At 38.5% G+C, this 13521-nt stretch overlaps 1 protein-coding gene across 1 annotated transcript; it reads left to right on the plus strand.

The window, feature by feature from the left end:
* Nucleotides 1-3846: 3846 nt before the first annotated feature.
* On the plus strand, nucleotides 3847-10053 carry LOC107870032 (S-formylglutathione hydrolase). The gene is made up of 7 exons (XM_016716421.2): nucleotides 3847-4286; nucleotides 6293-6410; nucleotides 6990-7037; nucleotides 8285-8481; nucleotides 8689-8787; nucleotides 8878-8943; nucleotides 9609-10053. Exons 1-7 carry the CDS (start codon nucleotides 4140-4142, stop codon nucleotides 9786-9788), a joined length of 855 nt encoding a protein of 284 aa, XP_016571907.2. The 5' UTR covers nucleotides 3847-4139; the 3' UTR covers nucleotides 9789-10053.
* Nucleotides 10054-13521: the final 3468 nt, after the last annotated feature.

The raw sequence follows: 13521 nt of genomic DNA on the forward strand, positions 1-13521 counted from the left end.
TTGTTATAATTTTGGTAATAACTAATAAGCAATCTGACGCGGATTTGAATTCCCGCTTCATCAATTTTTGTTATAATTTTGGTAATAACTAATAAGCAATCTGAAGAATTGAAAATAAAAGTAAAAAATGTTGTGCTGTTCCCAGGAATCGACCCATGGTCGCATGGATGGAAGCACTAGCTACAACCAACGCACCAAAGCACACTACCTGTCAATTGTGGGTGCACTATTATTTATATTTCAATTTCTCAAGGTATATACACATATATACACACAATTTTTTTCGACGTTAACAGGTGCACATGCACCCCCACCGATATATGTGGGTCCGCCTCTGCTAGTCTGACTACGCCTCTGAATCTTATACGTCGGATCTGAAATAGTAGAGTATACGTAATTCATACCTCTACCCTAACGAGACAATAATAACAATATTTTGCAAAGTAGGATATGGAGATGGTAGAGCGTACAAGGTTCATATCTCTACCTTAGAGATGAAGTAGATACTATAGAGATTGTGCCCGATAGATCCCTATTGAAGACAAGATCGATCTACAAAATAACGTAATATAAAGAATAAGAAGCAAGAAGTATTGCAACAACAGATAGCGACCAAAATAGACTATCACAAAATAATATTATTCTCAATCTACCCAAAATAATAAACAACATCAAAATTGTAAAAACAAGAAACTACGAGCATAGCACTACGATTATTAGTATGGACAACAAAACAGATACACCTTCCTGCTAACCTTCTAACTTTAACGAGACCTATTTCTATTTTTTAAAATCACGTATTTGTTTCATTTTAAAAAAATTACTAGCTATCGACATATCTTTTACATAACTCATTCTTTTTTTTTTTTCATTTAGCGAAGATTGTTCTAACATATCTTTTACATAACTCGTTATTTTTGTTTCATTTCGCTAAGATTGTTCTACCTTAGTTTCAATATAAACAGACAAAAATGGGACGTTGGTTAAGCAGTATTAAATGAGGTGATTATTCATGTGAATGTTGATGCAGACTAGCCAAATGATGTTTTTTTATCCACATAAACAGTCTGCTGGTATTTTGTTAAAGAGAAAAGTATTTTTAAGCCGAAAAATAAATACCAAAGATAGTTTTGACCCTTTTTAGTTTCTTTCTAATTTTCCAACATGCCAAAGGATTAAAAGGGCTGTCCAATGCACTAAAATTTTCGCAATGCGTAAGGTTTAGAAAAGAATTTGATCACCAAAATTTATTATACGTAGTCTTACCTTGCACTCCTATTAAAGATTATTTTCAAAGTTTAAGCATGTAACCTCCTGATGACGTGACAACAATATGACAAAGAACTACTCCCTCCGTTTCATTTTAGTTGGTTCTCTTTATAAAAATATTTATTTCAATTTAGTTGTACCTTTGATGAAATCAAGTGATTTTATTATGTTCTTCCAATATTACCTCAACATAAAATAATTAAATAAAGTGTATTTACTCAAATTCATATTTTCAATATATAATTAATAGGGTTATTTTAGTAAAATAAACTTCTATTAAATAATTTATTAGAGGTGTGTCAAGTGAATAAGGGTCAACTAAAATAAAATGGAGGGAGTAATAAAAAAAAAGGAAAAAAGCCAAATAAATTTCGAGACAGTCAAAATCATTAACCAAATTAAGAAACACCATCATATAAAAATACACACGTATTAAATTCATAAATTTTGAGTTTCATTACTTCGAAACGCCAAAATAAACATGTTAAAATTAATATATAAATATTGAACTATTTTTCGATATATACATCAAATTTCAAGCCAAACGAAGTCCATCAAATAAATAGTACTTTTAAGACTTAAAATAATTTTCTCAAATGGGCTTTTCCATGTGAGTGTCCATAGTTTTGGGCTGCCCAATTCCTTAGTTGGGCTAGTATCCATGATAGTTTTCAACCCATGGGCCTACACTAAGGCCCACATTACCTTTCCTTCTATTAATAAATCCTCAAACACTATTCTTCGATATATTCTTCTTTTAGATAATCCCAAATTTCTTTTGCTGATTTAAAGGTCATAATCCTCATGAAAATTATTGGAGAAACACTAGCAAACAAAGTTATTTTTACCTTTGATTTTCTGATTTTCTTTTCCTTTTGACTTTTGATTTGAGCCACCGTGGGATTATCGGGCAGCGAAAGAACATCAAAATCCTCCTCCGCGACCTCCCAAAGATCTAAAGCTTTAAGATAAGTCTCCATTCTTACTGCTTCAAAATTGGTAATTCTTGCTATAAAAGACAAGTTGGTAATTCTCACTATAAAAGACAGAAGGAGCTATTTGAGAGAAGTTGTTTTCAAAATTCATTTCTCTCACAGGTTCCTTTAAGAAATTGGTTTTGATACCAATTTTTAATTTTTGACTTTGAAATTAAAGAAACAACAAAAAGGGATTTGGAGTTACCTACACGAGAAAAGAAATCACTCACTAATATCTACAAATAAAAACATAAATTTTTAGCAAGTCACCTACACGAGAAAAGAAAGAAAGAGAGTGATTTGCAGTACCTGTTCCACAGGAGAAAAATACTGGTAGTTAGGACTACTACTACTATGTAACTCAGCTTTTATAGTTCATAAAAAAAAATTGTACGAAACTTGTTGCCCGTAAATAACAAAAGATATTGGTATAATAATTATTTTTTTCACTCGTAAAGATTTCTGGTGAGGGGGGTTAAAATTTGAAGAAAAACTTATCAAAGAGGTTCAATATCTACAATATAAGCATAAAAATTATTTAAATCATGTATTAATAGTATAATTTTTCGTTAAGGGGGCTCGGACGAACCCCTTAGTTACTAGGCTGACTCCGCCTCTGAATCTTATGCATCGGATCTGAAAGAGTAGAGTACACGTAATTCATACCTCTACCCTAACGAGATAATAATAACAATATTCCGCAAAGTAAGATATGAAGATGGTAGAGCATACACGGTTTATACCTCTACCTTAGAGATGAAGTAGATACTAGAGAGATTGTTTCCGATAGATCCCTGTTGAAGACAAGATCGATCTACAAAATAACGTAATATAAGAATAAGAAGCAAGAAGTAGTATTGCAACAACAGATAGCGACCAAAAAAGACTATCACAAAATAATACTATTCTCAATCCACCCGAAATAATAAACATCATCAAAATTTAAAAAATAAGAAACTACGAGCATAGCACTACGACTATTAGTATGGACAACAAAACAGAACACACCTTCTTGCTAACCTTCTAACTTTAACGAGACCTATTTCTATTTTTTTAAATCACGTATTTGTTTCACTTTAAGAAAATGACTAGCTATCGACATATCTTTTACATAACTCGTTATCTTTTTTTTTTTTCTCATTTCGCGAAGATTGTTCTAACATATTTTTTACATAACTCGTTATTTTTGTTTCATTTCGCTAAGATTGTTCTACCTCAGTTTCAATATAAACAGACAAAAATGGGACAATGGTTAAGCAGTATTAAATGAGGTGACTATTCACGTGAATGTTGATGCGGACTTGCCAAATGATGTTTTTTATCCACATAAACAGTCTTCTGATATTTCGTTAAAGAGAAAAGTATTTTTAAGTCGAAAAAGAAATACCAAAGATAATTTTGGCCCTTTTTAGTTTTCTTTCTAATTTTCCTATATGTCAAAGGATTAAAAGGTTTTCGCAATGCGTAAGGTTTAGAAAAGAATTCGATCATAAAAATTTATTATACGTAGTCTTACCTTGCACTCCTATTAAAGATTATTTTCAAAGTTTAAACACGTAATCTCCCGATAACGTAACAACAATACTACAAAGAACTACTCGCTCCATTTTATTTTAGTTAATCCTCTTTATAAAAATATTTATTTTAATTTAATTATTTCTTTAATAAAATCAATTGAATTTTATTATATTTTTTTAATATTATCTTAATATTAAATTATTAAATAAAATATATTTACTCAAATTTATATTTTCAATCATAGTAGTATTACAACCTAGAATATTCTTTCTATGATAAATATCTAGAGTGACACTTCAAATAGTATTTCTTCATCTTCAACACAAAGTTCTCATTTCATAGATTGAACTTTCATCAATCTTTGTTGTGACAAAAATGGAAATGAAGCCAACAGAAATCAGCAGTTCCAAAATGTTTGGAGGTTACAACAAGAGATACAAACACTATAGTCCAATTCTTGGTTGTTCTATGAATTTCCACATCTTTTTCCCTCCTTCCTCTTCTCCTTCTCACAAATTCCCTGTAAGTTCCACTCTTTTCAAGAACCGCATTTCCGAACTGTGCTTATTCTATCCATTGATTAATTGTTCTCCAGGTTTTATGGGTTTTATTCAGTTTTTCAAGAACCCCATTTCAGAATTGTTTTTGTATGACCTATTAATTTGATTGTGCTCTAGGTTTTATGGGTTTTCTTCGTTTTTTTCAAGAAGCCCATTTCAGAATTGTCTTTATATGACCTGTTAATTTGATTATGCTCTAGGTTTTATGGGTTTTATTCGTTTTTTCAAGAATCCCATTTCAGGATTGTCTTTATATGACCTGTTAATTTGATTATGCTCTAGGATTTGTGAGTTTCAACTTCAAGTATCAATTTTTCTTTTTTTTTTTGAGTTTTGATTTCTTTGTTAATTTGTTGCTTTAGATGGTTAGTAGGTAGCGGTGTGCTGTCTTGTTATTCGTCAATACTAGTAGTTGTAGTATTACTCGTGTAGTTTCTGATACTTTGATTTCCGTTATTAGTTCCATTAAGGGCAAGTTCAATAGAGTGGTGGTCAGTCGAACTATCTTGTATGGAACAAGAGTGTTGGCCTGTCAAGAATTCGCACATCCAGAGGATGAAGATGAGGATGCTACGATCGATGTGTGGGTTTACTAGGAGAGATAAGGTTAGAAACGAGGATGTTCGAGATAAGGTGGGAGTGACTTCAATGGAGGACAAGATGCGAGCAGGGTTGAGATGGTTTGAACATGTGATGAGGAGATTCACAGATTCACAGATGCCTGCCTTAGTGCAGAGGTGTGAAAGGTTGTTTATGGATGATTTCAGGAGCGGTGGAGGTAGATCGAAGAAATATTGGAGAGAGGTGATTAGAAAGGGTTTGTTGCAGTTGCAGCTTACCACCTTATCGAGGACATGACCTTAGATAGGAAGTGTGGCGGAAACAAATTAGGGTGGAAGGTTAGGAGGTCATGCTAGTAGGTTGGAGTGTTGTCCTTTTGGTATTTGTAGGGTTACATTTGTAGTTTCTTGTTCTCGTGTTCTTGTTGATATATGTTTGTTTCGGGTAGATCGTTGGTAGTATCATTTTGTGGAAGTATTGTTCTGTTATTATCTGTTGTTATCGTACTTCTTATTGTTTCTTGTACTTTTATTACATCTTTTTCTGTACAATATTTTGTCCTAAGCCGAGGGTCTATCGGAAACATTCTGTCTACCTCACCACTAAGGTAGTGGTATGAAGTGCATACACTCTATTCTCCACAGACCACACAATGTGCGTGGGAATACACTGGGTATGTTGTTGTTGTTGTTGTCTTATACCTCAACTATCATATTATTTTGTCGAAGTTAGTGTGCTGTTACTATTTGCTATTTCTCGTACGTCCGGTACTTCTTTTTCTTCTATTTTTTGAATTTCTTTGGACTATTTTTTCCTTGAGCCGGGGTCCATCAGAAACAACCTCTCTACCTCTAAGGTAGGGGTATGGTCTGCATATACTCTACCCTCCCTATATCGCACTTTGGGGGATTATACTGGATATCTTCTTCTTGTTGTTAATTTGTTGTTGTAGTGAACTTTGGGTGATCTCCTCTCGTTACCTTATCAAGTCAAATCTTTTTAGTTTCTTAAGGCCATTATTGGAATGAAATGACCCAAACTGGTTTAGTTGATATAGAGAAACTTAGTTAACGGTTCCCTGTCAGCTTGGATTGAGGCATAATTAAATTGATTTTATTTGATATTAAGTTATTCACTTGGATGAATTTGAATTTGAAATGCATTTTGTAAGTTTGAGGGTCTATCGAAAATAACCTCTCTACGAGGTAGGGGTAAGGTCTGCGTACACTCTATCCTCCCAAGATCACACTTTTTGGGACCATACTAGGTATATTGTTGTATGTGAGCGTACACTCTATCTTCCCTAGACCACACTTTGTGGGACCATACTAGATATGTTGTATGTGAGTTATGAAATTGGTTAGCTATGTGAATGACTAATGCTGCCATGGTTGCACCAATTTTTAGGTGCTTTACTGGCTTTCTGGCTTAACATGCACGGACGAGAACTTTATTACTAAATCTGGTGCACAACGTGTTGCTGCGAGTGAGGGCGTGGCACTGATTGCCCCAGATACATCTCCTAGTAAGCATCTTTTTGTTTTGTGTGTTTTGTAAATGCTGTGCGACTGTATTGTCATTCTTTAGATATGGTTGGGCCCAAGGGGTGGTATTATTGAGTGTACACCATATGGTCATATCCTGGAGTTTTACTTCACTGACCTGCAAACTATGTGATGCAATCACGGAGTGGCTGATAACGTCCTATTGCAATTGAATCTTATTTCTAAATAGTTGACAGGAAAAACTTGAGTTAGTTGATGAGGCTGCAAGCTCTCATATATATGCGTGTGTGCAGTGGCGGAGACAGAATTTTTACTAAGGGGGTTTAGAAGTAAACATACGAACTAGCAAAAGGGGGTTTAACGTCAACTATATATACATTAAAAGATAATTTTAACCATGTATAAATAGTCTAATTTTCTGTCAAAGGGGGTTTGAATGAAACCCCTGAGCTAAAGGTTGCTCCGCCCATGCGTGTGTGCGTATAACTGAAATTAGCATACTATTGGATGATAATTTTCTTTAATCAAACTATTCTTGGTTTTACTTCCTTTATTAACACGGCTATGAATCTAACTGAGTATTGCCTGTCTTATTACAGGAGGCCTAAATGTGGAAGGAGAGTCAGACAGCTGGGATTTCGGAGTAGGTACGTCAAATACTGTATACCTCTTCGAATTATGTAATGTCGAACTTGATGATTGATCAAGGGAAGTATGTATGCATGCGGAGTTTGACATGTGAACAGCCACATGAACCATGTGGGAGTTTAAAGGCTTCCCTTTATGTTTCTGCATGTCTGCTCTATGTGATTTTCCTTGATGAATCAGTGCTGGAAATGGTTATATGTCGTTATCATCTATTAGAGCTCTGCTGATATGGTTTATATGCTTCCAAATACTGTTTCTTCCCATCCTTATGCGAAGTTCAAGGCTCGTCTCAGTAGGGGCAATTTTTTTTTGGCCCGTGCTTCCTAGGTTTTGATGCCCAACGTCTCTCTTTCTGCCGAACTTTTATTTTTTAGAAGTTTGAGAAATAAAATTTTGTGAACTGATTTCTTTATTGGATTAAGTTATAGACTACCATCAGTATCGATTACAACATAATGCCCAATGTAATCTCATAAGTGAGGTTCGAGAAGGATAGAGTGTTCGTAGACCTTAACACTAGCTCGTAGAGATAGAGAGGAAACTCATGAATTCGGGTTTCATGACCCTAAAACGTCTACATTAACGGCGTTACTCATGGTGAAAAATGGTGACTATTAATCACCAAGCCATTTCCAATGGACACACAAAACTTTGGCAAAATGGAGTCCGTCAACATAATTCAGGAAAATCAACATGTGCTTATACAGTCAAAAAGTAATGAAATTCATGAATTCGGGTTTCATGACCCTCAAGCCTCAAATGCCTAAATGAACGACGTTAGTCTTGGTGAATAGAGTATTGATCATTTGGCCATTTTCAAGGAGCACTTCAAATTTAAGGCTAAATGAGTCCGTCAGTAAAATTCAAGAAAATTCGCATGTATGAATACACAAGAAAATTAATTAAATTCGTGATTTTGGGTTTTATAACCCTGAAACGCCTAAATGAACGACGGTAGTCACGACGTACATGGTCAGAAACTCAGAGTTGATCATAAGGCCATTTCCAATGGACACTCCAAATTTCAGCCAAAACAGGAAAGTGCCCCAAATTCCTTTAGAAATTCTGTTATGCTGCGCTTCATTCAGGAAACAATGATAAACTGTAGTTGAATCAATTTTTCAGAAGGTATGGGTTATTTACAGCGCCGTCTATGTTCATCATAACTCGTAGTGGAGATACTCGTCTAAGTTTCCATAAGCTGAATTCGACAACATATGACAAGTTCAATTTTTTCTTTTGATAGGTGCTGGTTTCTATCTAAATGCAACACAAGAGAAATGGAAGAACTGGAAGATGTATGACTATGTGGTCAAAGAACTGCCCACACTTCTTCATGAAAACTTTCCAGAACTCGATACATCACGGGCATCCATCTTTGGTCACTCCATGGGTGGGCATGGAGCACTGACAATCTACTTGAAAAATCTGGATAAATATAAGGTACGTTTCTATGAAACTTATGTATCTGCACATGAACTAAAACTTTGCCTACAGCTGACCAACTATATTTGCTTCTGAGTCCGTAAGCTTTGGAATATTGAACATTGATGCGTTATCATTTGTTTTAAAGCTGCTTCTTAAGAGCTTTATTTTCCATTTGAATTCATGTGAACATTCACAAAGCATCATTTTGTGTATTCTTCTCAGTCAGTATCAGCCTTTGCTCCTATTGCAAATCCCATTAACTGTCCCTGGGGCCTGAAGGCTTTCACAAACTACTTGGGTGAAAATAAAGCTGATTGGGAGGTATGGTCGTCAAGTGGTTTGTGCTGCGTAAATCTAGAAATTCTTGAGGTGTTTTCATCTTTATCAATATGTTAAGTTCTGTTTATGCAGGAATATGATGCTACCTGCCTTGTATCAAAATATAACGATCTCGCTGCTACCATACTTATTGATCAGGTACAGCTTAATCTCTTCTTTATCTTTTTCTTGAAATTGCCCTTTTGGTTGTATGTTGTTAAATTGTCTTGAAACAGCTGTGGCGGTCACAGTTAGACAATTTGTAAGCTTAGACTTGTTCATAGATGAAGCTTGATAGTCTTGGATTAACACTGGACACTCATTTGACCAGTGTGAAATTTATGAGCTAGTGATAATATAAAAAGAGTTGTAGACTACAATTCTTCAGTTATGCTGTAGACCATAGCCGACAGGTGTTTTGAGGCTGCTAAAAGCGTCCTTATGAACGAGGAGTGTCGGTCTTTTATTCAGATTGCTTTACTTGCAACTGAAAGAGAATCTCGTTGTACGTGTTATAATTGCACTCTTTTTTGCGTCACATGACCTCTAAATTATCCATTGTGCAACACATATGTTGCCACTTGTGGGATCATATATGTTGTTCTTGGGAACTTCAGTATGTCTACTGTCAAACTTACGCTTTAGCTGCTTGTACCAAGAAAAAGCAGTGTATGTTGAACCGCTGTAGGAGAGAAATAAAAGGCCATCCTTCGATATATAATCTACTTTCTGCTTGCAGATATAGAACAGAATAGCTCATTATGTCGTGTGTCTAACTTCTACGAAGATACTTAGTTTGAGCTTTTGATTGTATTACCGTGTAGGGAGAGGACGACAAATTCTTGAAAGATCAACTGCTCCCACAGAAGTTCGAGGAGGCATGCAGAAAGCTTAATGTTCCTCTACTACTGCGGATGCAACCCGGTTATGACCACTCTTACTTTTTCATTTCCACCTTCATCGATGATCACATCAGTCATCATGCCCAAGCGCTTAACCTTTGATTTGGTTAAGCTTCTACTTCTGTTGAAGCTTTTCTGGTAATGTAATGAGGGACGACCTAAGCAGGTTACTGTTGCACTTCTGGTTTGGCAGACAATATGTTGAGGTACTTCGTGAGACGTAGTATCAAATAGAAGTATGTGTAGTCCTATCTTTCGGGCTTCTTGCTATGCTGCTTATGTAAAAACTATTTTGGTATATCCATCTTCCCTATCCTATCCTATCCTATTTAGATTTTGATGTGTTAAAAAGAATCGGTTGAATTCATTTTGACCATGTCGTAGTTCTCAATCATTTCGTGGCAATGGCTATGGTTAAATCATCTACGATGGGTGAGCTATTGCACACGGAAGAAGCTTAGTATATGCCTGCCTTGTTAAATTGAACATTTACGTGTGCCTAAAGCACTGGGCAGATCATCAATATCATATTAAAGAAGCAAAATACAATCATAGTGACTAATGGTCACCTATGGCCTATGATGTGAGTAGTTATCACCGGTCCCGGTTGTCGATGGACACACTAAATTGCAGGCCAAAGGGAGTCGGACTAAACGAACGACATTAGAGATGACGAACGTGGTGAGTATTGATCACATGACACTTTCGATGGACACAAAATTTCAGGTCAATCGAAGTCAGTAAAAAAGAATCCAAAAAATCAACATGTGCAAATACACATGAAATGTAATCAAATCCATGAATTCGAGTTTCATGGCCATGAAATGACCAAATGAACAACGTTAGTCATGGTGAACATGGTTAGTACATTTTCGATGGATACACCAAATTTCAGGCAAAGTAATATTGAGCCCGTTTGACTTGGAAAATGGCTCCAACTGCCTCGTCAAACCAACCAGATTCGCTCAATAGGTCGTTAAAGGGATCGCTTATCATTTTTCGCGCCTAGTTTTGGGCTTGGGCCCTTCGTTCAGTTTTGGGCTTGGGCCCACCCTCGAACCGTGGCCTAACACCCATTGAAAGTCTCAAAAAACTCGCATTTCTACCCTTTCGTTCGTTTGACTTGAAAAATAGCTCCAATGGCCCAGACAAACCAACCAAATCCATACAAGAGGTCGTCGGGGGACCACTTGCCCTTTTTTGCCTAATTTTGGGTTTGAGGTCCGGGTCCATCCTTGAATCATTGGCTAACACCCACCAAAACTTCCCCAAAATGGCCCATTCGCATAGTTTCGCTCGTTTTACCTGCAAAATGGCCCAAGCAGCCCCACTAGACCACCCACATCCGTTCCATAGACCGTCAGGGAGCCACTGATTGATTTTTGCCCAGATCCAGCATCGAGCCACAGGCCTACCCACTGAATCGTAGGCATACACCTATCGAAATCAGCCAAAATGGTTCGTTTGCGTCATTTCTCCCGTCTGACTTGCAAAATAGCCCTAGCGGCTCGCCGATCCCACCCATAGAACCATGGGCTAACACCCATCGATTTGGCTAAAAAATGGCTCGTTCGCATCGTTTCACCCGTTTGACCACCCAAATGGCCTCATCGACCTCACTGGGCCACCCTAAGTCACTCCACAGCCCATTTAGAGGTCTTCGATCGATTTTAAGTTCAAAACTATGTCAGGCCCCGAGCCCACCCCAAAACTGTAGGCTATAGCACATCGGTTTGGCTAAAAAATAACCTGTTCGCGTCATTTCACCCATTAGACCAGCCAAATAGCCTCGCTAACCCCTTCGGGCCACACTCACCCGCTTCTAGCCAACCGGGGGGCTACTGATTGATTTTTGAACTAAAACTCTGTTGGGCCTCGAGCTTACCCCCAGAATCGTGGGCTATAATATACCAGTTTGGATAAAAAATGACCTGTAAGCACCTCGCTCGTTTGACTACCTGAATGGCTTCGCTGACCCCGTCAGCCACACTTACCTGCTCCTCAGCCAGTCGAAGGGCCATCGATCAATTTTTGGTTAAAAAATCTACTAGGCCCCTGGCCTGCCCCTGGAACTGTGGGCTATAGCTCACGATTTGGACCGAAAATGACCCATTCGCGTTGTTTTGCTTGTTTGACCAACTAAATGGTCCCGCCGACCCCATTGGCCCACACTCACCTGCTTCTCAGCCACCTGAGGGGCCACTGGTCGATTTTTGGCACAAAAATCCATCGATCCCTAGGCTCACCCTCGAAATCGTGGGCTATAACACACTGATATAACCCGAAATGGATCGTTCCCGCTGTTTCGCCCGTTGGACCACCCAGATAGCCCCATCGACCCTACCAGCCCACGCTCACCCGCTCCTCAGTTATTCGAGGGGCCGCCAGTTAATCTTTTACCTAAAACTCTATTGGGCCTTGAGCCCCGAGCCCATCACAGAATCGTGAGCTATAACATATCGATTTGGCTCGAAAATGGCTTGTTTGCGACATTTCACCCGTTTGACCACTCAAATGGCCTCGTCGACCCATACTCACCCATTTCTCAGCCAGATGAGGGGTCGACGGTCGATTTTTGACCTAAAATTTCATCGATCCTCGGGCCCACCCTCAAAATTGTGGGCTAAATCACATCAATTTGGGCAAAAAATAGCCCTTTTACGCCATTTCGCCCGTTTGACCACCCAAATGACCCCGCCAACCCTGTCGACCAACTTATACTCACCCACTTCTTAGTTAGCCGGGGGTCTGCCGAACTATTTTTGGCCCAAAACTTCATTGGGTCCCGAGCCCACTCCTGAAATTGTGGGTTATATCACACTGATTTAGCCCGAAAATAACCCGTTCCCGTCGCCTCCCCCGGTTGACAACCAAATTGCCCGCCGACCCTGCCAGCCTATACTCACCCACTCCTCAGCCATTCGGGGGGCTGCTGGTCGATTTTTGGCCTAAAACTCTATTGACTTTACGCCTACTTAGCTTGAAAACGGTCCGTGCATGCCGTTTCTCCCATTTGACCACCTAAATGGCCCAGTTGGCCCACATTCACCCACTCCTCAGCCAGTTGGGTCCGTCTGTTAATTCTTTGCCCAAAACTCTATCAACCCCCAAGCCACCCCCAAAACCGTAGGCTATAACATACCAATTTGGTCCGAAAATGGCCCGTTCTAGCCATTTTACTTGTTTGATAATCCAAATGGCCTCACCGACCCACACTCCCCCGCTCCTCAACCAGTTAGGGGGTCATCAATTGATTTTTACCCAAAATTCCATCGGGCCCTAGATCCACCCCAGAATCGTAGTTATAACACACTAATTTGGCTTGAAAATGTTCAGTTAGCTTCGTTTCTCCCGTTTGACCAGCCAAATGGCATCGTCGACTCCGCTGGCCCATACTCACCCGCTCCTCAGTTAGTCAGTGAATTTTTGTCTCAAAACTCCATCGAGCCCCACCCCACCCCTAAAATCATGGGCTATAGCTCACCGATTTGGCCCTAAAATGATCCATTCACATCGTTTTTCCCGTTTGACCACCCAAATAGCCTCATCGGCCCATACTAACCTGCTATCAGCCAGCTAGGGGGTCGTCGGTTGATTTTTGGCCCAAAAATCCATTGAATCCCGGGCCAGCTCCCGATACCATGGGCTATAGCACACCCAATTGGCCTGATGGCCTACTAAATGGATTGGGTTTCTTTGGTGAGATTGGTGTAGCCATTTTTTTAAGTCAAACAGGCTAAACGATCGATATTGTTGATTTTTCATGAATTTTGGTGGGTGGTAGCCCCATGATTCAAGGAGTGGGTTCGAGCTTCGAGAAAGATTTTGGGTGAGT

The sequence above is a fragment of the Capsicum annuum genome, chromosome 5, assembly GCF_002878395.1.
Source record: "Capsicum annuum cultivar UCD-10X-F1 chromosome 5, UCD10Xv1.1, whole genome shotgun sequence".
Taxonomy (NCBI): Eukaryota; Viridiplantae; Streptophyta; class Magnoliopsida; order Solanales; family Solanaceae; genus Capsicum; species Capsicum annuum.